The 23,735-nt window shown below is 39.6% G+C and overlaps 2 protein-coding genes across 2 annotated transcripts; one reads left to right on the forward strand and one right to left on the reverse strand.

The window, feature by feature from the left end:
* Positions 1–48: 48 nt before the first annotated feature.
* On the forward strand, positions 49–2,750 carry LOC117576593 (prostatic acid phosphatase). Its single transcript, XM_034261481.2, has 7 exons — positions 49–195; positions 299–454; positions 528–626; positions 696–935; positions 1,396–1,845; positions 1,903–2,161; positions 2,221–2,750. The coding sequence occupies exons 2-7, from the start codon at positions 299–301 to the stop codon at positions 2,328–2,330; spliced, it is 1,314 nt and encodes a 437-aa protein (XP_034117372.2). The 5' UTR covers positions 49–195; the 3' UTR covers positions 2,331–2,750.
* A 16-nt stretch (positions 2,751–2,766) lies between these two features.
* On the reverse strand, positions 2,767–11,681 carry LOC117576588 (protein artichoke). Its single transcript, XM_034261475.2, has 7 exons — positions 11,610–11,681; positions 8,258–8,436; positions 7,889–8,048; positions 7,428–7,791; positions 6,427–6,716; positions 6,222–6,368; positions 2,767–6,160 (listed from the first exon to the last, which is right to left on the reverse strand). Exons 2-7 carry the CDS (start codon positions 8,416–8,418, stop codon positions 3,032–3,034), a joined length of 4,251 nt encoding a protein of 1,416 aa, XP_034117366.2. The 5' UTR covers positions 8,419–8,436; positions 11,610–11,681; the 3' UTR covers positions 2,767–3,031.
* Positions 11,682–23,735: the final 12,054 nt, after the last annotated feature.

The following is a 23,735-nucleotide window of genomic DNA, read 5'->3' on the forward strand; positions in this document are numbered from 1 at the left end:
CTGCTGGTCAAAAATACCAAAACATTCGGTGAAGATTTGGTATTTTTTGAAATACAAATAACGGTCACGTTGGTCACTCTGCTGTGAAATCGCAACACACAATGGCAACAATTGCTTAAATCAAATTGGATAGTAATGCATGTTATTTAAAAGATAGCTAGTGCACGATAAGGTCTCCATTACTCGACGTTGACGGTAAGCGCGCAATTGTGCATGACACATACTCAATTATTGTGTGAGGTTGAATTTAATTAAGAATAACAGTTTACCTCGTTGGCGGTTTTTTTCTTTGTTCAAGATGGTGTATTACCAAACCAGCTACTCGGTCAAGGCAATCGTCTTTCTCTGCATATGTTCATTACTTGGATGTGGTAATGCGTCTCTGGAATCTCGTAGCGAAGATGTTGAAGGTGTTCCAGCCACGTTGCCAGGTGAACTGAAGTTTGCGCATGTGGTAAGAGTCCCGCTTTTTTGTACCCTAAAAATACTTTATACCATATGGTTCATCATTGAATTTTGAATTGCAGATTTTTCGACATGGCGATCGAATGCCACTCGATCCATATCCAACGGATCCCTGGAAAAACCGCAAGTATTGGCCAACGGGCTGGGGACAGTTGACTAATGTAAGTTTTTGTATTTATGTATTCATAATTTACGGATAGTTATGACTAAATTTACCTCATTATTATTAGCGTGGCAAGCAACAACATTATGAATTAGGGAAATGGCTTAGGAAACGTTATAATTCGCTGTTGAGCACAAGATTTGACGTAGATCAAATCTACATACAGTCCACAGATGTGGACCGCACACTGATGAGTGCCCAATCCAATCTGGCTGGATTATACGAACCTGTGGGTGAGGATGTGTGGAATGATCAAATCAAATGGCAACCGATTCCTGTTCACACGATGCCTGAACAATACGATGCGGTATGTGTACTTTTGATTCTTTAGTTTCACTTAATATGGCTTAAATTCTTTGGCAATTATCATAAAAATGCAATTAACTTAAATGCCAAGGTTAACTTATGAAAACAATTTGGTAGTTTTAAACTAGTTTTGAACATGTTTGTGAAGTTCTACAGTTTGGTAGTACAGTTTATAACCCTTAAATGATTTAACTTCTTTGACATAAGCAGTTATCTTATATACGTTATTTATTTAAATACAAATTCTAAGTTCTTGAGAGCGCACTTAACTTGTGTAAAAAATATTGCAATCAGATTTATGCAGTTATTCGAAATGCGCATGGCTTCATTTATTTTTATCAGTTAAGCACATTATACTGCCAATTTATTGTTTTGGGAAATTATCCTAAAAATCCAATTAATATTAATGCAAATTTTGAGTGTTCCATAAAGTTCAAGACTAATAGCTACCTTTCTTTTAGATTATCGGTGCCAAGGCAGACTGCCCTGCATTTGATTATTATTTGTCTATTCTACAAGAGTCTGCGGAGTTTAAGGCGAAGCTGGAACGCTTTAAAGATCTCTTTTTTTACTTAAGCCAAAATAGTGGTCGTCCTGTAAAAACCTTTATGGAGGCACAATATCTTAATAACACATTGTTTATCGAGCAATTGTACAACAAAACGCTGCCAGTGTGGACACAAAAGGTTTACGGCGGCGCTGACTTGACGTATGTGTCGAATTTTGCATTCTCTATCAATACTTACACCCGCCAACTGGCACGTCTCAAGACTGGCCCATTACTTAAAGACATACTCACGCGATTCAACAAGAAGATTGAGAAACAACTGCATCCGGATCGTACAGTATTTGTGTATAGTGCACATGACACAACCATTGCCAACTTGTTGAATACTCTCAATCTGTTTCAGGTATGTGCTTTGTACTATTTGTAATTGTTGTGATTCATTGGTTCTGTATTTTAACAGCTGCATAGTCCACCATACACAGCTTGCATAATGTTTGAGCTGCGTGTCGACGATCAGAATAAGCCGTTGGTGTCGTTGTTCTATAAGAACACCACAGCGGAGCCGCTGCCAATGGATATACCTGGCTGTGGTGTATCCTGTCCACTAGAGAAACTCTTTCAACTGTACGAGGATGTGCTGCCCGTGGACTGGGATACAGAATGCCAGCGCTCAACTTTGACCATGACTTACGAAGAAGCTAACTTAGGTGCGGCGACAGGTAAATTATAATGTCTATTTTTATTAACACTGATATTGATAAATCTTATCTTTTCGCAGCCATGCTCATTGGAATCATAGCTGCGCTGTTGTGTATTAGCTATGGCCTAATGGTCTACTATCGTCGTCGTAATTACACAATGCACACTTCGTATGGTCAAATGGCATAGATACTCACAAAGAAAAAGACTTTTGTTATATCTACCGAATTGAAACATTAGATTTTGTATCTCAAATTTTGTTGGTTTCTTGTTGCCATAAAACATGTTAATTAATTAATAATCTTAATTGGTGCGAGAATTGTAAATACGACATAACTTTGTTAAGCATTGGAAATGAAATTAATATGTGCTCTGGTTATTGTTGTTTATTTAAAGCATATGGAAAGCAAAGACTGTGAATGATTATCCTGAAGTATCTGACACATTTTGAACACACGTTACACATGTGTTAATTTTATAAATCAATATATATATATACATATATACGATATAACTTATGTGCATTTACGAGTATTGTAGACTTGTATAAAAAAACATCTTGATGTATAAATAAAAGACACCTTTTGTGAAAAACTATATGAAATGAAACCACTGTGGCAATTTATTATTATACTATAATTTGTTTATTACGCATACGCGTTATATTTCGACTTAATTAATTGTTAAGATACAGATACGATACAGATAAGAGTGTACTAAGTCTATATACAACATAAGCTGACAATGAATATTATTGTTATTCATATTCATATATTATTATCATTATTAATATTATTATTGTGTAGAACCTGTTCTGCTGATTTGACTGAGATAGATGGAGAAAAGTGAGGATGATCTACAGATTTGACTAAGCAATCTCTACAACGTGTTTATCTATATGCCTTGTCATCCGAATAAATAATGTATGGTTGATGTTGATGCTGCTGCTGTTGGTGCTGTGATAAACTCTCAGCACCATCGCCGCCAGCTCCCGCTCCCGCTCCAGCTCCACTGAAGTACGACATGCGTGACATGGTCGAGTAGGCGGCAACAGCAGCTGCTGCCTGTTGAGCAGCTGCCGCTTGTTGCACAGCCTGTTGCTGGCGCTGAGACAGATTCTGTGTGGACTGATGAATGGAGGCCGCCTTGTGCGGCAGCGTTGCGTAATTCGCCTGATATGGTGGCACAGCGTACAGAGCTGCTGTCGGCGCTCCGCCACTCGACTTGTAATTGTAGGCGGCATTGTGAGCGCCCATTTGCATGGCCGATGGCATGCCCATCATGGCGGCACTCTGCTGATACTCGGCGTTGCTCATGCGCAGTCGTATAATACAAATGATGATGATGAGTATGGCTATGAAGGCGACCACACCACCAACGATGCCAATGATCAAAGTATCATCGTTGCCAATGATGGGCGCTTGGGCCTTCATCAGCGGCGCCTTTGTCTTAATCTTCATTATCGTCGGCTGTGTGGGCTCCAGACTCCAGATGATGAGCGGTTCCTCGGTGGTGGCGCTGCTGCTGGTGCGTGTCACCAGTTGGCTGGAGCTCTTTTGCAGCAGCGGCGTGGAGGGACGTGAAGCCGGCGTCGTTGAAGTCATTCGTCGTGGATCGCAGGTGAGTTCGTCGTCGCCCACTTCGATGAGCTTGCGCCCGGCCATGTAAGGCGGCTCGTGACAAGTCAAGTCTGGCATGCCTGAGTTAGGCAGCCAACGACGCAGCGCGCGTGCTTCGCAATTGCAGTTGATGGGATTACTTTCCAGACCCTGCAACTGCAGGCTGGCACGACGATCCTCCAGAGCGTTTAGGAACTGCGGCACCAGCGCGCCAATCTTGGAGCCATGCACATTGAGTGTCAGATGTGAGGAGCGTGGCACGGGGAACAGTAGCGCAGGTGGCAAGGCAGTCAGCGAGGTGTTCTGGAGTTTGATCGTCAACTCGCTGCTCTTGAGACCCGCCAAGGTACCCGAGGAAATGGATTTCAAACGCTCGCCACGTATGCCAAGCGAGCTAAGCCGTGGATGCTTCAGCGGTTGTATTTGTTCGCTGCCAATTGTGCCATCCTTGACCTCAATGTCTAGCATCTCCAATCCCGGCAGTAGTTCCATGATACCTTGCAGATCCAGATAGCCCAACAGCGGCAGATCATAAGCCTCCAACGTGGCCAGATTCGGGAGCGTGCGGAAGGCATTCTTCTCGATGCGACTGCAGAGCGGCAAGTGATTCAAGCGCAGGCTGCGCAACATTTCCAGCTGTGCAAAGTTGGATTGTGAGATGAGTTCGAAGCTGTTGTTGGACACATCCAGTTCCTGGAGCACCTGCAGCTGTGGCCAGGCGAGTGAGAGATCGCTCAGCGAAAGCAGCTCATTGCTGGACAGATCCAGAGATTCTAGCAGCGTGACGCGTTGGAACACCTCGGACTTGATGTTGCGCAGCTTGTTGTGCGACAGATTCAGCGATTGCAGGAAAGGAGTTTCCAGCAGCTGCAGCTCCTGAATGCCCGTGCCGGCAAGATTCACTTCCCTGACCGTTTTGGGCTCGTTGAGCACATTGTGCACTGCTTGTGGAGTGAGAGGATTGAAGGACAAATCAATGCTCTTGATGTTCATCATGATGCCATCATCCTTAGGCAGTTCACGAATACGATTGTGACTCAGATCCACCGAGGAGACAAAGAATTGACGCAGCTGTAGCGCATTGAGTGGCGCATACTCGAAGCGATTGTGCGCCAGATTAATATTTTCCAGCATGTGCAGCTTGGAGTGCTCAAAGACACCATCGGACAGCTCCGAGAGGCGATTGTGTTCCAGGTTGAGCTGCTCGAGACGCACGAGACCCTCGAAGGTGCGTTCGCCAATGCGATCCAGATTGTTGTTGGACAGATCGACAATTTGCAGTTGTGTCGAGTTGTGGAATGCCATTTCACTGACCATATCCAGTTGATTGTCGGCCAGCAGCAGCACCCGCAGTCGTGGCAGTCGGGCAAAGTCCAGTTCATCGATGGTCTTTAGCTGATTGTGGGACAGATCAATGTGTTGCAGATATTGCAGCGTTGTGATGAGCTCAGCGGGGAAGAATGAGAACTTGTTGTGGGCAGCGCGTATTTCACGCAATCTCGGGTGAATGCGGAAGGAGGAAGGAAACAGATAGCTCAGTTGATTGTGTGAGATGTCCAGCTCTTCGATGCCTGTGCCCGTGTTGAAGAACTCCCCCTTAAAGGCAGACAGCTGATTGCCATGCAGATCCAAACGTTTCAGCTGCATCACATTGACAAAGGCGCCGGCGCGTATGGAATTGATACGATTGTCGGACAGATCAATGAAGCTAATGTTCCACAGATTGAGGAAGCTGCCATCCTGCAACTCCTGCAGCTGATTGCCTGCCAAGTAAATGTGCTTCAGATCCTGCAGACCAGCCAACACATCGCCACTCAGCTGACGTATGCTGCAATGACTCAGATCAATGATCTGCAGCCGACTCAAAGGTTTGAATAGCATTGGAGTGAGGGGAGCCAGATGATTGCCACTCAGATTCAACGATTGCAGATTCTCCAGTTCTGTGAAAATGTTTGGTGAAATCTCGCCAAGATTGTTGTTGTTCAGATCCAAGCTGCGCAGCTCTGGCAACACCAATGGCATACCGCCCAAGCCGCTGAGTTTGTTCTGTGAAAGTTTCAGCTGCATCAGCGTGCTCTCCAAGCCCGCAAAAGTATCCGCATTGATCATGGCCAACGAGTTGCCAGCTAGATCGAGAGTGTGCAGGCTGCTGAACATTTGGAAGCTGCCAGGAGGGAGTTCACGTATCACATTGCGAGAGAGCGAGAGCGTGGTAATGTCGCCTGCTTGCACTGAGCCGAGAATTTCAGCCGACAACGCGGCCACGCGATTAAAGTCCATTTGCAGCGAGCTGAGCTGTGGCAGGCGACCCAAAGCGCTGCCTGGAATCAGCAGAATGTTGTTGTCCTTGATGATGAGCGTTTGCAAGTTCTCCAAACCCTCCAAAGCATCGTCCTCGATCTGTAAAGCGATGAAAAGTATTATAAACGTATTGCGTATGCGCAACATTAAGTATACGAACTGTGCGCAGCGAGTTGAGGCTCAGATCGAGGTATTTGAGTGCAGTCTGATCGCGGAATGTGCCCGGTGGAATGCTCGTAATGCTGTTGCGGCTTAGATCCAAAGTCTCCAGCGATTTCACAACTTGCATGTGCGTGTAGTCCAATTGCTGCAAACGATTACAGTTAAAAACTTTTTGCTTAAGGAAATGTTTATTGCAAACTTACTTGGAGCATGTTGGAGGAGACATTCAAAGTCTTCAGTCCGCGTATTTGCGCCAATGCCACAGTGGGAAACTGACCAAAGAAGTTCTCGGAGAGATCCAGTTTCTGCAGCGTTGGCAACTTCTCAAAGACATCGCTGTTCAGATTGCTAAGACGATTGCCAGCCAGCTTAATTTCGCGTATCTTGCGCAGTCCATGGAACGCTTGGCTATCGATGCTGCGCAATGTGTTGTATCGCAGATCAATGATCTCCAGCTGCGATTGCGAACTAAACGCATCACGATGCAGAGTTGCTAAAAAGAAAAAGGTAAGACAATGAATTGCAAGTTCTGCATTTATTCCCTATATGTCGGAAATTACAAAATGATTTTGAATTCAACGGCTCAGATTCATGTTCTTTTCAATTGTCTTAGTCATTTTGCGGTTAAAAAAAAAACTTGATATTCGAAGTAAACTATAATAAATTTAAGTTGTACCGACTAGATAATATTATTATAATAAAGTTTCGAGAACTGATGCGTGATTATGAATTTCATGCAATTGCAACATTTAGCCTACAATTATTAAGAGATGATTGCGGTAATAAACTATTAAGAAATATTTCAAAATAATCAGCTTTGACTAATATATGAGTGCAGCAAAGCCATTTAGTAAAGTAAGAATTTTAAACTGTGATTAATAGTTGGAATTACAAAACATAAATTATTTTAAAATTACCACCCACTCATTAGGTTAGTCATTTGAGAATCACTGAGGTGGGAGATGTGAATATACGACACTAGTCAAATCAAATTAGAAATCAAACTGTCGATTTTTCAATGGCACATTTGCATGTGAAATAAACAATTGAAAGAGGTTAACAACTTGTGAATCACCGAGTGGGAGTTGATAATTTACTAATCACTTTTAATTGACAATTCAAACTGCCACAAAGTTATTTACAAAGTTGGCAATTTGACATTATGCATCTATTATAAGTATTCATAGCATTCAAATAGACTTACTTATGTAATTCTGACGCAGTGAAAGATGTCGCAGAGCAGTTGGACCATTCAGCGAATTAACTGGCACCTCGGTGAGACTATTACGATCCATGAAGAACTCCTTGAGGTCCACACAGCCTTTGAGCACACCCTCCTCAACCAGTTTGATCTTGTTGCCCGACAAGTCGAGCAGTCGCAGATTTTTCAAGCTGTGCAGCTCGGCGGTGGAGAAGATGGGATTCAGATTATCGCCCAGCAGATTGTTGGCCAAGCGCAGCTCGTTAAGGGAGTCCTTGAGGCCAACGAAAGCCTTGTCGGGAATGCGACGTATCAGATTGTTGGACAAGTCCAGCTCCTCAATGGGCAACTTCAACTGTCCAAATGTCTGCGAATAAAAATTTAATTAAGGTGTGTAAATAAACAATTAAATTACAGCGACAACACTTCGTTTGTCGTTTGGCAGTTCGTTGACGTTCGCTCACCTGGGCGGGCAATGTTTGTTGGCCGCTGTGACGTTGCGTATATGCCACGATGGGCGCTCCATATGGCAGCTGTGGTGCATCGCTGTGAAAGACAACGCGATCGCAGTCCATGGCCACGGCGCCCAGTTGTCCGGTTGCCGCAAAAGGCACCACATTGCATCTGTAATTGTTATTTGTTGTGTTTGTAATTTGTAATTGCAACGTTGATTGTCGTATTCGTTGTCGACGTCGTCATGATCGCGATGATTAAAGTCAAAGACAAAACCACTTCGTAAATTGCATGCAATTATTAAAATCATCGACAAGCGGAAATGCGCTGTCTCTCTACCACATACGATATACGAATATTCGCCACATAGATTCACTCACCTGCATGGCAAACGCAGAGCGGTGCTCAGCTCCGGACATGGTCGCCAGGCCTCAGAGTGCTGGGTCAAGTAGCAGAGACAACAGAAAAATAACAACAACATGAGCTGTCGTTGTCGCTGTCCACAATTTGGCAGCAGCCGAAGCATTTTCCACATTTCCATTTTCGTTGATTCGTTGCGCTGCAGTTAAGATACGAATATACTACATATAAGATTGATTTCCATTTAGCTTTGCCAATTTATGTTACTACGATACGAATGTTAATGCTACCTGAAACCCGTTTCAAATGCCGCGCTTATTACACATTCATTCTCGCCCCAAACTTAAACTCAAAGTCGACTCGTATTTGGTCATTTCCTCTTTTAACGTTATTCTGTTTCTGTTTCGGTTTCCACGTTTATTTTTTTCTCTCTCAGTTTTCTGTTAGAAACATTTCATTTGCATACCGCAGGCAAGTTTTTTGGTCAAAACCACATATTTGCCTTTGGCTTTTTTTCCTGTTGTTGTTGTTTGTTGACAATCGCTTGGCGAGAGAACCCAAAATCATATGAACGCTATAATCAACAAAGCTAACACAAAAAGAAAAAAAAAAATACTTTAGCTACACATACGATTTAGAATGGGGCATGACGATTACCACCTAAATAGCAGAAACATTCTAGCCTTCACAATCAAATCATAATCACGGACTCTGCCTGCAGCTACGATGGCATTAAGTGCTACATCTCGACTTCTCTTTACTGCTTTGACTTCTCTTACTACATATTGAATTCTTGATGCCGACACTCTTGGACAGCAAAATAGATGCGTGTCGCTTTTGTTATGATAATTCTATGCAAGCCATTGTTCTTTTTCTATTGAGCTATGAGCGGGGATTGAGTAATATTCTTCTATGGTATATAGAGTTCTTTTTGTAGAACTCTCTCATTATTGTTATGTAGGAAAAGTGAATAGCTTTTAAACTAGATTTATGTCGGATTTTCTTTTTTCTATTTCTTACTCTTGTTATACTTTTCTATTGAACTAGAAAAAGTTAGTTAACTCTAAGCAGCACAGTTTAATTAACTAATCAACTGGTGAGTAATGAAATCATAACTGCAATGCAGTCATGCAAATAAAAACAAAACAATATATAGTTATTAATCCCGGCGAATACAAATTCCAATAGGTTTATTCGCCGAAATAAAACTTGTTGCTTAAGTAGCATCTAAATATTTTGCAATAAATAATGACACCACTCTAATGCTAATGTTTATTAATCAATACTTGACGAAAACAAAAACCAGTTTTCAAATTTCATAATAATTAGCAATTATTTACAGTGCTTTAATCTTTGCGAAATGTTCAAGAAATAATTAACAATGTTTTACAGCATTATCACACCTATGGTAATTTATTTGAAAAAGGTTTGGTCAGACAATTAGCAGAGTAGCAAATTAAAAGTGCTTTTGACTACTTGGGAACGATCTACATTGCTTTATAATTGCGTTTGATTAAAAAGATATTGCAGTCGTACTAAACAACTTGAACATGTTTAACCTTGGCTTTCAATCTAGCTTCAAGAAGGTGTTTTTATTATATTATAATATTTGTATTCAGAAGCGAAATATATTTGAAGTATAATAAATCCATTTCAATGTTAGATCAACAAGAATGTAAGTAATACTTTATAATAATGAGTTCTTTAAACTTTGTTTATGGCACAATTGTGCCAATTATTGGAGCGAATTCGCTGTCTGTCTGTGTAAGGTCACAACTACAAGTACAAGTGCTCATATATGTGTGTGCTGTTGTGTGTGTGTTCGTTCATATTCTTGATTATTTCTCTCCGGGGCGTTTGCAGTACCGTTGGAATGGATTGGATTGTTGGTTCGCGCGCCGACACCAAAAACGAAAAAATGAAGAAAAAAACTTGTACCGTACACAGCAAGCACAGGTGTTGTTACACTCTAAGTGTGTGTGAGTGTAAGTATGTGTACATTAGACACACTCATTCGCACACACATATTTATGCATTTGGATGTTTTATTTGCTGTACGGTCCATAGTCATGCAAAACGTTATTTGGTCAGTTTTCGAAATAAGCTGTCTCAATACTCATCTGAAGACTAGAGACTCGGGTTTGGTCACAGGCATCTCGATAGATATACGGGCATACGACAAGCTATTTATGAGTATGCAAATATGTGAATTTATATTGGCCATAAAACATTGCATTTCAAAATCTTCGGGATTTACACACACACACATTAACATTGTAATATGCAATTTGATTTGATTTCATCTCATTGGATTCGTATCGATACGAAAATCTGGTCCATGAAGCGACCCCAAGACGACAACAGCGACAGCTTCAAGGTCTCTGTGACTGCGACTGCGGCTGCGTCCACTTCTTGTTTTACACACACACACACGCACATACACTCGCACACTGTCGCTTGTATGGACACGCATACACCTGCAGTTGTGGCGATTAAAAACATGGAGTTTTTGATGGGAAATATGTTAATCACAAGCTGCGGTTAAAAAACAATTTGCTGTGTTTGTTGTTGCTGCTGCTGCTGGACCTGCTGTTGTTATTGTTGTAATTATTGTAGTTGTTGTTGTAACAAGTTTCTTTTCTGATTTATATTTTTGGCTTACTTTTTCGGGCAGGGGAAACTACGACAACAGCGGTAGCTTGTGAAATTGCACACAATTCCAAACAAAAAGTGTTTATTTTTGGTTTGTTGTTGTTGCTTGGGAAATTTTGTATTCTTTTGTGGCTAGTTTTTATATTGCCCAGTGTTGTTGTTGTGTTTGTTACGTGTTTACGTTTGTTTTGTTATACACAAAAAAGAAAGCGCAAAACGACGCGAAAAAGAATATTTTCCCATGGAAAAGCGCACACAGTGGAGTGTTGGAAAAATGGCTATTACACAGTGCCGCTGTTCACGCACACACACACTTATACACACATGTATACCAATACGAGTGCAGTAAAAATGCAGACAAACAAGTAAACTTTGCTTGCCAGCTTGCGGGGAACGGGAATTTAAGCAGGGAGCTGTGGCTTCTACTGCTACTACTGCTGCGGCTGTTGTTGTTGTTGTTGGGATGTTGGTGGGGCAATAATTAAACTGCGCACTGGCGCACTGCACACACAGCTCTACACAAGCAAGTACCACCACAACAACAATACCGAATAACAACAACTACAATTACAACTACAACTGACTGCGCATGCACAGCGTCGCCTCATCTCGTCTCACTTTGACTCGCGCTGTTTTTGTTGTCGCGTCCCGGTTTGGTTTCGTTTCGCTTCGGCTCGACTCGGTTCGGCTTGGTAGCTAACTTCGGCTTTAAACACTTGCCTTTGCTCGTTTCGATCTCTGTGTCTTGTGCTCTACTTGAGCGTCGCGCAGCAACTGACGCTGCTCACAGCAGCTTTGCCTTCCATGGGCTGCCTTGGTCAGCGGGCGCCATGCCAGAAACTGGTTTTTGTACTAAAAAACAAAAAGAAGAAGGCAGGTACTAAAAATTCCAAGATGCTGGCTCTCTTTCTCTCGCCGTTGTCTCTGCGCTTCGTGAATGAGTTGATATTGTGCGTTTCGATCATGGTTTTCGTTTTTTTCTTTTTTTTTTTTGGGGCTGGGTAAAAGTTTTCGCCTCGCTGTTCTTTGGCATGCCGCTGCCGCAGTCGCAGCCACAGAAAGTGTGTTTCTTTTGTTGCCCTTGCCTAGCCATCTACCTGTTTCGCTGATTGGCAAGTGCGCCAATTTACGCTAATGGGGTTAAGTCTTCAATAATGCGCATTCAAGCAAGTGACAAAAAAGCGACAAAACGACGATCTCGATATTGATGCCAAGATATGTTACTTACTTTCCACAGTCGTAAATTGTTTTGTGTGTTGAACTATAGTAAGTAATTGCAAAGACTACGAGGCATCTACCACGCAGATCATCACTTGCCATGCACATCAAGAGAGGTTGTTAACACCTGACAAAACAGTCGGGCAGCTAGTGAGCTGCTAGTCAGGTAAGCAGGTAAGCAAGCAGGCAGACTGGCAGACGTGCCCCGCCCCCTACATTTAACAACGACGCGACCGCAAAAATTTCTTTTGCGCTAAAACAACAAAAAAATTACTTTCCATTTTCATGAGCACAAATGGTCCACAAATGGCAAACAAAATAATAATAATAGTAAGTAGTATGAAGAGCAGCTAGCAACTTACGTGCCACACACACACAGACACACACACGCACGCTCACACATGGCATGCTTCGTGCTTAACCATATAAATCAAATCATTCAACTGATGAATTATATCTAAAGCGCAACACTTGACTGGCTTTGGCATTCGTCGCTCCCACAATTTGCCTCCACTTTTCATCGAAATCTCCACAATTTTCTAATGTTTAATCCAGCAAAACAATAGACACACACAAACACACACACACACACACTTGGGGCAGCTCCCATGTTTTTATTTTAGACTGGACCCAGCCCCAAAATTGATTGCTTCAATTTGCATATACGAGTATGCAAAATGGACACTGAGCAGACAGCCTAGCTGACCATTCAGTTAAGGTTAATGGCATGCATTTGGAGTACTGCTAGAAAGAGAGAGTAGAGTAATTGACTTATTGATAAATGGCGATCAGAGACCCAATTTTACGCTTGGAGATAATGCTAAAGGGATACATATGCAACTCTATTAAGTATACGCAAGAACAGAATTAATTTCAGGACAATGTTTTTAAGAAGAACGTTCAAAACAAACTTGCTTAGGAAAAAAAGAAATGTGTCAAAATGTATGTACTTTCCAAATTTTATGACTTAGTAATTTGCACAATAGATCAATTTTATTAAAAATTCTAAAATAAATAAAATAAAAGATGGCAAAAGAAAATAAATTTCTTAAATTTGAATTTAATTGCATGTAAATTTTATGCTGTAATATTAAAATAGAAATCAATTTTATAATTTTATTAATTATATAAATTGTACAATAAAAAATAAAATACTAAAATATGTAGTATATACTGAAAGAGTGAAAGAAATAAATAACAAGTAAGAAAGCTACTGTCGAGTGTACTCGACTGTGAGATACCCGCTACCCATTTTGAATAAAAGAAATATATTTTGCGGTATTTTTCTCAAAATATACCGAATATACTGCAAAAATACTACAATACAATACAATACAATTTTTATCTGATCGCAACGAAATTTTCAGGAATCATAACTATTATAACAATTATTGTAATCGATTTGATTTGCGGGGGCGGAAGTGGGCGTGGTAAAAATTTGAATCAAACTTGATCTGCGTGCAAACATAACAAATGCTGTCGAAATTATAGCTCTATCTCTTATAGTCTCTGAGATCCAGTGTTTCATACGGACAGACGGACAGACACACAGACGGACAGACGGACATGGCTAGATCGTCTCGGCTGTTGACGCTGATAAAGAATATATATACTTTATAGGGTCGGTTACATACATTTCCTGCCGGCACAAAGTTATAATACCCTTCTACCCTATGGGTAGCGGGTATAAAAAGAGAAAACAAAAATAATAAATTCAGTTGCACTCAGAATTTATGCTGTAAAGTTATATCATTTTTATAACTAAGTGTAGCCTTGAAACTTGGCAGACCTATTTAATTTAGTTTATACAAATTATATAGCTATCCATAAAAAACTATGCCAAGACAATTTAACAAAAGAACACGTTCTTACAAAATTTCGCAAATCTGACATTATCCAAGTTATGATCCTTTGTAATTAAATTTACGGCACTGTTAAAGAGCAGTCAAAATGGAAGAAGGGACCAACCAAGGTTAAGGATTATTATGCGGTATTAGCAGCTGAGTCGGTTGAATCTATAATAAAAAACAAAGCACGCCATATTTGCCCTTTTTGCACCCGCCACGTTTGTCGTAAAATTTGATTACAAGCGCAGTTTATCATAAATTTCAATTAAACGACCCCACACACATACACACACACACTTGTGGCCTATAAAATAGGAGGCCTATCAAAAATGTTGGCAATTAAAATGATTTTAATGTGTCAGTTGGGAACAAACATCGTAGCTGCATTGCGACCTCATTTTCCCACCTGTGAAGGGTCAAAATATCCTCCCTCAGACCTTTTCCCCTCTTCCAGAAGGCGAGATGTCTTCAGCAGCCATGAAAGGTATCATAGCTTGTCTGGTGTTTGGAGAAAGTTTTTTGCGAGACGAGTGCTTTATTTACGAGAGCGAATAAGTGAGTACACAACACGTTTAGCTATGAGTAGAAGACAAGAAAATAGCTTGTCAGCGGTTTGCATATACTTTTGAGTTCCAATAAAGATTAATGTCTTTGTACACAGCACATAAATTATTATTTAGAGCCGATGTGTTTAGGGATGGAGCCGGGGGAGCGATAAGTAAAGTGTGTGTGTATGTGTGTGTGTGTGTGCTTTATTGGCAAAGCCAAACCTAATCAATTATACAAACGCTTTTCCCAGCGCCAGCATCGTCTGATGGTGTGTCAACATAATAAGGCAACGGTGGCGTCGCATTGTCCTTGTCATTCCTTGTTGCTAGTTGCCACAGTTCTTGTTTGTTGTTGCTTGTTGGCTGCCCGTTTCCATCTCCCCAGTTGGCGTTTCATTTTATTAGTCGTCGCATCGTCGCACGTTAATAATGCGCAAAGACGCAAACAGCAGGAGTTGGAGTTGGACCTGCAGCCTATCGACTGTGCCACTTGGGGCAGCCTTTGGCGCAGCTCGTACATCAAAATGTGTCGGAGGAGAATTGTACATTTGGACATTGGGTATTTTTCCGGATTTCTATTTTGATAAATTATTTAAACTACAACTTGTAGCATGCCCACGTTAAATCTATGCTATATACAGTATATTATATACAGTATATTTGTAGTATAATGGTCTGTTGCATTGCTTTCCTCAAGCTGTGTTTGTTCCGGATATCTATTTTGATAAATTATTTATGCTACAACTTGTAGCATGCTTGCAATTAATGTCTGCTATATGTAGTATATTATATTTAGTATATTTATAGTACAATGGTATTATTGTGTGCGGTCTTTTCTTAAATTGGATTTATATTTTAATAAATTACTTAAGCTACAACTTGTAGCATGCCTACGTTAAATGTATTCAGTATACAGTATATTACATACAGTATATTTGTAGTATAATGGTCTGTTGCATAGCTTTCCTCAAGCTGTGTATTTTACCGGATATCTATTTTGATAAATTATTTAATCTACAACTTGTAGCATGCTTATAGTATATTTATAGTATAATGGTATTATTTTCTGTGGCCATGCTTTTCTTAAACTAGATTTATATTTTAATAAATTATTTAAGCTTGTAACTTTCCTACAACTAATATCTGCTATGTATTATATAATATATTAAAATTAGTATATTTATAGTATAATGGTATTATTGTCTGCGGCCTTGCTTTTCTTAAATTTGATTTATATTTTAATAAATTATTAAACTACAACGTGTAGCTTGTAACTTGCCTACAATTAATGTCTGCTATATGTAGTATATTATATTTAGTATATTTATAGTACAATGGTATTATTGTCTGTGTGGCCTTGGTTTTCTTAACCCGCCCTCAACAGTTAGTCCATCAAATTAGTCCGACGATTGACAGCCAATACAAACAGTAGGATGAATATTGATTGTATTGTATTCGTTTTGGTCTTGAACTTGGCCATAACATTCTATTGTAATTGATATCGTGAACAAATAATCTACAAGTAGAACTCAATACTCGGTCTACTATGCATGACTATTATGCCGCCTACGAATGGCAATTCAATTTAACTCAGCAATTCTATATTTATTTTGATAAATGTTTCGCTTTTTGCCTTTATTACATTTGTAATTTGCATTTTGAATTCAATTTGCGGCAAGTGCCCAGACGGGATATTCAAATTTTCCAGACTGAATACACTCACTCACTCACTCATTTACTTTCCCATTCACTTACTCATTCATTCATTGTCTTTGCCTGCGTTTGAGCACCTGCCGCAATTAATGGTTTGCTTGTCTGGGTCTGAATGTATCTTTATGCATGAAAATCAATTGGCTGATTCGTATACCCTGCAGCCATGAAAGTGGGTATTTTGACTATGTAAAAATGTTGCCATTAAATTTATTATTTTGAAACGGTTTAAATTTAATAAGTGTTCGCTTAGAAACACCATAAAGATAGACAAGATTTTGTCGCATTTTATTGTTGAAAGTAAAAGTTGTTATTCATATTCTCATAAATATTGTAATATAAATTAAAAACCAAACTCTGAACTTCATAATTTTTTCTAAATAAAAAAAATAATAAAAAAAAACAATCTATTTAAATATGTTTGATATTTATTACAATTATGGTTTTATAACATACATATTGTTTCTGCTGATATAAGGAAAAGAAACAACGAATTCCTTAAGTTTAAAAAATGTTTGTAAAATATTACAATAAATAAGTACATATTAAGGAAATAATAAATAATTGGAATAATATAAATTCTATAAATTCTAATTTGAATTATATTTTTAATAATGCAATAACTTCAAGACGCAAGCATGAATTACAAATTCGTTAAAAAGCCAATAAATATTTGAATTTTGTTTGATCAAAATTTTTTTTTTTTTTTTGTGGCATTCTTGTACAAAAGAAATGTACCTATTTGCCGGTTCATCTATTTTTGGATTTGAATTATGGCCGTTAGCCAAAATGGTTATAGCGGCTACTAGCAGTCAGCTTTATGACCAACTTGTTATAACAAACTTTGCAGTCAAAAGCAAAAACATTTTGCAAATTGTTGCTGGGCAAAGATTGGGATCGAAGAAGGAAAAGGATATGAGGAGGAGGCACCTTTGAAACGTTAAAATCAAAGCATACACCTCAGCGCATACAGAGCGTATACTCAATGAGTGCAAGTGTGAGTGACTGAGGGTGTGTGTGAATGTGAGTGGATGTAAGAGAGTGTGTGTGTAAGGGTTGCTGTAAACGAGATGTTAGCCAATCAAGTGTGTTAATTGCACCATAATTGGTCAGGCAGCTGTCAATAAAACAACAACATCGGCATTATTCGTAGCAAGTAAGCAGCAAGTGCAGAAATGCGTAATTAATGCAGTTGCTTTATTGACAGCTGCACACTCTTGCCACAAAGCATTCGCTCATGTGAGTGTGTGTTGGATAGTTACCGATTGCATTGCAAAAAGCGCAAACAATATTATTAAAAGGCAATTAAAAATACACAAAAATGCAAAAATGTAGATCAACAAGTTGTTGCACATCAGCAAAAATACCCTAAAGTTATAATTTATTCAAATGCTTGTAACAATGTTTAATTGGTACGAACTTAATCTCGGTTTCGGATCCGCTGAAGTGTTAATTTCAGCAACAGTCAACAAGCATTGAAATGTACTTACAATTCTATTTTTGACTTAATTTAAATGAACCTTTTTGTATATGTTTTCATTGCGTAAATTTGTGGAGTATTTAAAAATAGAATTGCAGTAAAAAAAAGGTGGAAAATATTTTAGCTTGGCGAATATCAAATGCTCTTTCATAAATGCTCAGTAAAATATTTAATAACAGAATTTCTACATATAATAAAAATATTAAGAATAAAATCTAAAATATACAAATTGAGCTTTATCTTATTATAATTACTTGAATTAGTATTCAATTACCTTTAACTTACATCACAATGATTAACCTAATTACTTTATTTACTCAATCTTTGCTTGTTGCAGCCAACACAAAGCAGCTAAAATACCCATTGTAATTAAGGGAAAATGCAAAAATAAATGAAAACCACAAAGTCAATGCGCAAATATGTGTGAAAAGGTGGAAAATGGTAAGCAACCTTTTTTGGCTGGTTTCGGGTTCGCAACGGATTCACCTGCTTCCCATTCCCGATCAAATTCTGTCAATGGGTGATTAAAGGTTCAGCTTAAAGCCTCAAAATCACTGTTGTTGCCGCTGCCGTTGCTGCTGCTGGGGCAGAGGCGTGTTCTGCAACAGTTAATTAAAACTTTTTCGCGTTGCAGGAGATCCAAGCAAAACCGCAAACAAAGACGAAATTAGAGCGAAGTGGGAACAACCACATTCAGCTAGCGAGGCGGTGGCGCCTCCATTTGTTGTACGCTTGAGTTGAACGATTTGATTTGGCCGCTGCTGAATGCGTAAAACTTTTCGCACGCGCATTTGATTTAACTTTAATGCAATTAAATCGTTTAATTTCAAAGAAACATAGCAACTTTGAAGTGTGCTTCGAGCTGCGTTCCCAAAAAAACAACAGCTAGCATTTCTGGCCAAATATTTTTCTTTTTCATTTTCACAATAGACTGCGGGTATGAAAGAGCCTGTGGCCTGAAGGCGACATCATTAGATTGGGTTGTAGAAGAAGGATATATTATATTATATGTTATGTGTGTGTGTGTGTGTGTTTGTGGAACTTTTGGATATTCAATATCCATCAACCGCTTTTTATATCGGCTAGAAACATAAACCAAGGTACAAAATATTTGACGAAGATGTTGTCAAGACCGCAACGCATGTGTATGCGTGTGCGTGTGTGTGTGTGTTTAGGTGTGTGTGGGCATGCATAAATTCAATACTTTAATACAGAGAGAAATATCCGTAAATGTGAGGTGTTCAGCTTTGACGTACATTTGCATATTTTATGGCAAACAAATATTTTCTTACATTTTTTTTGCGCTCGCATATTTAAAATCATGGAAAGTAAACAAACATTCTGAAGGCGAAAAAAAGGCTACAAGCTTTGCCAAATATACACACGCATGCCACACACACACACCCACACACATTGACACTTTTGATGATGTCGTCTTCTTTTACTGTTGTATAAAAATGTCAAGTAGGCAAAAGCAACGTCGCCCGGATTTTGTGTTTTCTTGTGTCCTTGCAACGAGGTGTGAAATTGAAAGCTGGATCCAGAAAAATATTACGAGATTTGCTTCTTGTTTACGATACAGTTTCTAGCTTTTTAAATGAATTGCAATGGCTTTAAGTGAACCTTAGATTATGGTTCTACGTGACGTATACTTAATATCCGCAGACAGCAATCTCAATTTGTAATCCAGTTAATCTACTTGCCAGATTGTTGTGAGGCATTAAAAGCATTTGCACTGGCAAAACACTAACAAATCATAAATTGAAAGCCTATTGATTAATGCAGATAGTCAGCTGGCGCTGAGGTAAACAACGAGCCAAGTATCTATGAGTGTATTCATTGTTATTCACATTAGGTGCGCGGGTGTCAGCTGCTCACAATTTATGCTGATGTGGCTTTGACTGTATAATTTATTAAAGTCGCATAATTGAATAATATTGATACATAAATTACACTCGGAAGTCGCACAAGAGTGAGGCGCCTATTTTCGTATTGTTGCATGTTCACAATGGGAAAATGAGATTATAATATTGTCAAAGTACATTGTACATAACACACACACACACACACATAAGTGGTATAAGTAATTCAGTGGGGTGCATGTAATTTGCATTACTTTGGGCTACAATTTCGATTAAGATGGGTTATTTAATCATCGACTTTTGTTTTATCTTCTTCGTTGTGCGTTCGTCTTGTGTCTTCATTAACGGAAGCTGCTCGTTCACTTGTGAAATTTTAGAGCTTCTCGATAATTATTGTATGCAAATGAACTGAACGTTAAGTCAGCCCCTGCGGCTGCTTGACTTATTGTCTGAATTTCCCACTGACTTTCTTCCTTCTCCTCTCTTCTCTGTTTTTCTCTTTTCAGAATAGCAAACCAATTTTCAATAAAGTGCTGCTGACGCTGCTGAAAATGGCGCCCAAATCCCGTTTGGCTTACTGCCATTTTAAGTCGACAGCTCAAAAGTATGCAGCAAGTTTTTCACAATGCCATTCACTTTAAATAGCAACGCAAGTAGACTCCACACACACACACACACACACACACACAGTCGCACGGCAGAGAAATGATGTGTGAAAACGTGTCGCACGAATGCCATCGAAATTAACTTGTTGGTGACATTGCGACAGTGTGAAACAGACTCTGTCTGATAGGAAGAACACAACCATTTTACAAACATTCCCCATGCTGTGCACAACACATTCCTGAACGTTGCCACATGCCCATGTTCCTTGTCGCAAAAAAATGTCAGGTGGTTAAACCGTAACGAACACAGTTGAAACAGACTCGCATTCTTTAAGCAACTTCGTTGAAATTGAGCAGTTTTGCGACTGGTGAGCAAATGTTTTCATTTCAGCCTAAAACTATGCAATGGAAAACAAGCTAAATGCTTTTCGTTTAAGCCCAAAACTATGCAATGAAAAATAAGCTCAAGTTGATTTAACGACAAAATTGTTTTATTGAATTAAAGTTGGGGATTTGCGGCATGTGGCATGCGGCATGCGGCACTTACATAACACACATTTAAGAGGTAGAGTCAAGCTGCTTATCTATGCCATGACATGTGCAAATCTGAACGTGGCGTTGACAACTTGAGCAAACAAGTGTAATTTTGTGGGGTAAACTTTTTCGCCAGTCGCTTAAATACAACACGGGGCTGCCATGTTAAGTTCATAAACTTGCTAACAACATGCTGATGATGAACGAGTTTTGCTGCTTGGCAGCTCGGAAAAGTGGGCGGCGTCTAGGCGTGGAGTCATTTGCCAAACGAATTGCGACCGAAATTAATAAGCATAAACACTGTCTGTACCCTCCTCTTAAATGGCGAAAATACTGTTTGCCCAGCTAGCCGCAAGAAATTACATTGACTAAAGTATATACATACAAATATTCGCAGTTTATAAGTGAAGCATATTGCGTTTTGTATATGTGTATTGTACAGCAGCTCATTTGCATGCGATTGTGCGAAAAGGTTGCTTTAACTTTTTTTTTTAAATGGAGCTGGGCGATATGAATATGACGTTGGTGTTTACCTGGCGGCCAGAGAAAGGTTTGACATTGCCCTAGACTCTCAGTTGAGTCCCGTCTCACGATTTTGTGAGAGGTCGCATAATTTCATAAAGTGCTTTGCAGGGTCACGATGCGAGTCTACTTACTCTTCATATTATTTATTTATTTTTATTTTTATTTTTGTTTGCAAAATATCTTTACTCATACCGTTGCTTTTGCGTGTTGGTGTTAAACGCCCCTCGTCGCTGTCTCAATTACATTACATTACGCTGCTGTGTGGAATTACCATATTGTCTGGGCTAAAGCGGCTTGGTCTATGTCCTCCTCACACATTCGTTCGGCTATATCAGACCCACGCACTACACTCTACACTCGACTCTATACTCTACATTCTACACGCATTAATGTACACAAAGTGGCTGCCAGACAGGAGCCGGGATCACATAAATTGCTGTCTGGCAGCGAGTAAAATTTATGATATCCGCTTTAGCTGAGGACAGGAAAGTCACAAATTTATTTGCAGCGCATGCAAGATGTCGACTGACGAAATGCTTCAAGATTCCTCACAGATTTGCTTCTCCTCGGTTTGTGTTTTTTTTTTTTTTGTTTATCCCTGTCGTCGGGTCTTTGTCGGCTTGTACCAGTAATTTGTTTAGAATTATCCTTTTAAATTCCTGCCACTGCGTCGCTCCTTCAACATGGAATATTTTCGTAATTTTTTTCTTTTTTTCGTTTTTGCCTTCTGAAGCCGCTTGACAGTCAGGCAAATTGCTTTGCCTGCTTGTTATTAAAGATGGCTCGAGTATGGCAATAGTAGGAAAGGGTCGACAAAATATTAAAGGGGCTGAGTGATTGCTAGGCAAGTTGTTTGTTGTCGTTGGGCCCAGATTCACGCTCAACTGGAGGCGATGCAAAGAGTTGGTCTTCCAATACAAGCATCTGCTTAAGAGTTTGGGGTTACTTTATCATCAACAGTAAATAAATAAACTCTTAATTTTTGCTCGCTTCGATGACACTTGCAACTTTTGCCCAGCCGAAAACTTGCTATTGACCGAATCCTCCGAGTATTTACGGGATACTTTTGTAGGTATACATCGAGAAAACATTGCCAAATTATTTACCCAACAAAAAATATGAACAAGTTGTTAAGTGCTGTCATAAAATATATGTACTCTTACTTTTATTTATTTATGTATTTCTCCTTGGACACATCCGCTGTTTTTTTCGTATTGTGCTCAACAAATTAAAATGTAATAAATCTGTCATTATGTTGGATAAGTATGTAGACAACATTCTAAATTACATTTTTTTTGGTTGTTATCGTTTTGAAAAAATGCTAAAGTTGCGGAAGTCGTACAGTTTGCATTACGCTCCTTTTTTCACTGAGATTTCTGCCCAGGCTTAGAGTTCAGAGTTCAGAGCTATGCGCTGCTCATTTTCTAAGACGGAACCCAGCATACCAGGGATTCAGCCCTAAGGCACATTGTGTGGGTTCCCAAGACATTGTTGGGGGGAAGAAAGACAAAGTTTTTATTGCTGGGCAATTGGAGTTAGCACGTTACCGCCGCAGGATGTTTGCTCCTTTGCTCCCAAGAGTGTCGTCAGCCATGTTGAGCCACGCAGCCATAGCCATAGCCACAACCATTACCATTGTCATTGTCATTGCGGTTCTGTTATTGAAAAACTGATTTGCTCAACGTACAAATAATTTGATGTACTTACTCTTTCCCTCTATCTAGGCCGCAGATTGACTTTTGGTCATGCTTGAAGATGACGGCTAAACGGGCTATAACAATGCGAAAATTGCCAGCCATTTAATTGGGCTTTTAATTTAATTTGGCAAGCGATTTAAAGTGCTGTCCTTGATGTTTGATGTCCACAGCATAGAAATTGATTAAAAATTTCTTTGAAAAGCCTTTTGTCTCCTTGAGCCTCGAGACAGTTACAGATACATTGACATTGCTTTCTGCTTGTTTTGCCGACACAAAACTTTTTGGGCAACAAGCTTCCGCAGTCGTAAAGTAGATCATCGTTAAGCTAATTTGCCAGCCTACATTAGACAACAGCTAAAAAGGACTATTTAGGCGAGTTCATGCCGTGGGTATATCCTGGGATGGGACTTGATGTCCTGCTGCTCCACCAAATGGCACCTTTGTGAAACGACTTCCTTTTCAGCTTCCAACTAGGAGTACGATTCCAATTTCAGCAGGTGGCACATGGCAACCAGCTGTGAGGCACTACACCGCATGCCCATTAAACTTGGAACTTTTTGTGGTGATTACTGCAGAGTTCTTCCTGCGTACTGCAAAACTAATGCCGCACGGCTTGATGCTGCAACCTTGAATGCCACGTACTCCAAAGTTCAAGTTGAGGGCTGCTCTTGAAAAGCTCGGATTTATTTACAGAGAAAATACAGCAAATTTGAAAGAGTCACGAATTTTAATAAACATACATTTAAAGTAAGGTGAAACTGATTACCAGAGAGGTGTCAGTATTGTTGTGGACTAGCAACCGACTTGTTGATGCTCGGCT

The sequence above is a fragment of the Drosophila albomicans genome, chromosome 2R (genome assembly GCF_009650485.2).
Source record: "Drosophila albomicans strain 15112-1751.03 chromosome 2R, ASM965048v2, whole genome shotgun sequence".
NCBI lineage: Eukaryota > Metazoa > Arthropoda > Insecta > Diptera > Drosophilidae > Drosophila > Drosophila albomicans.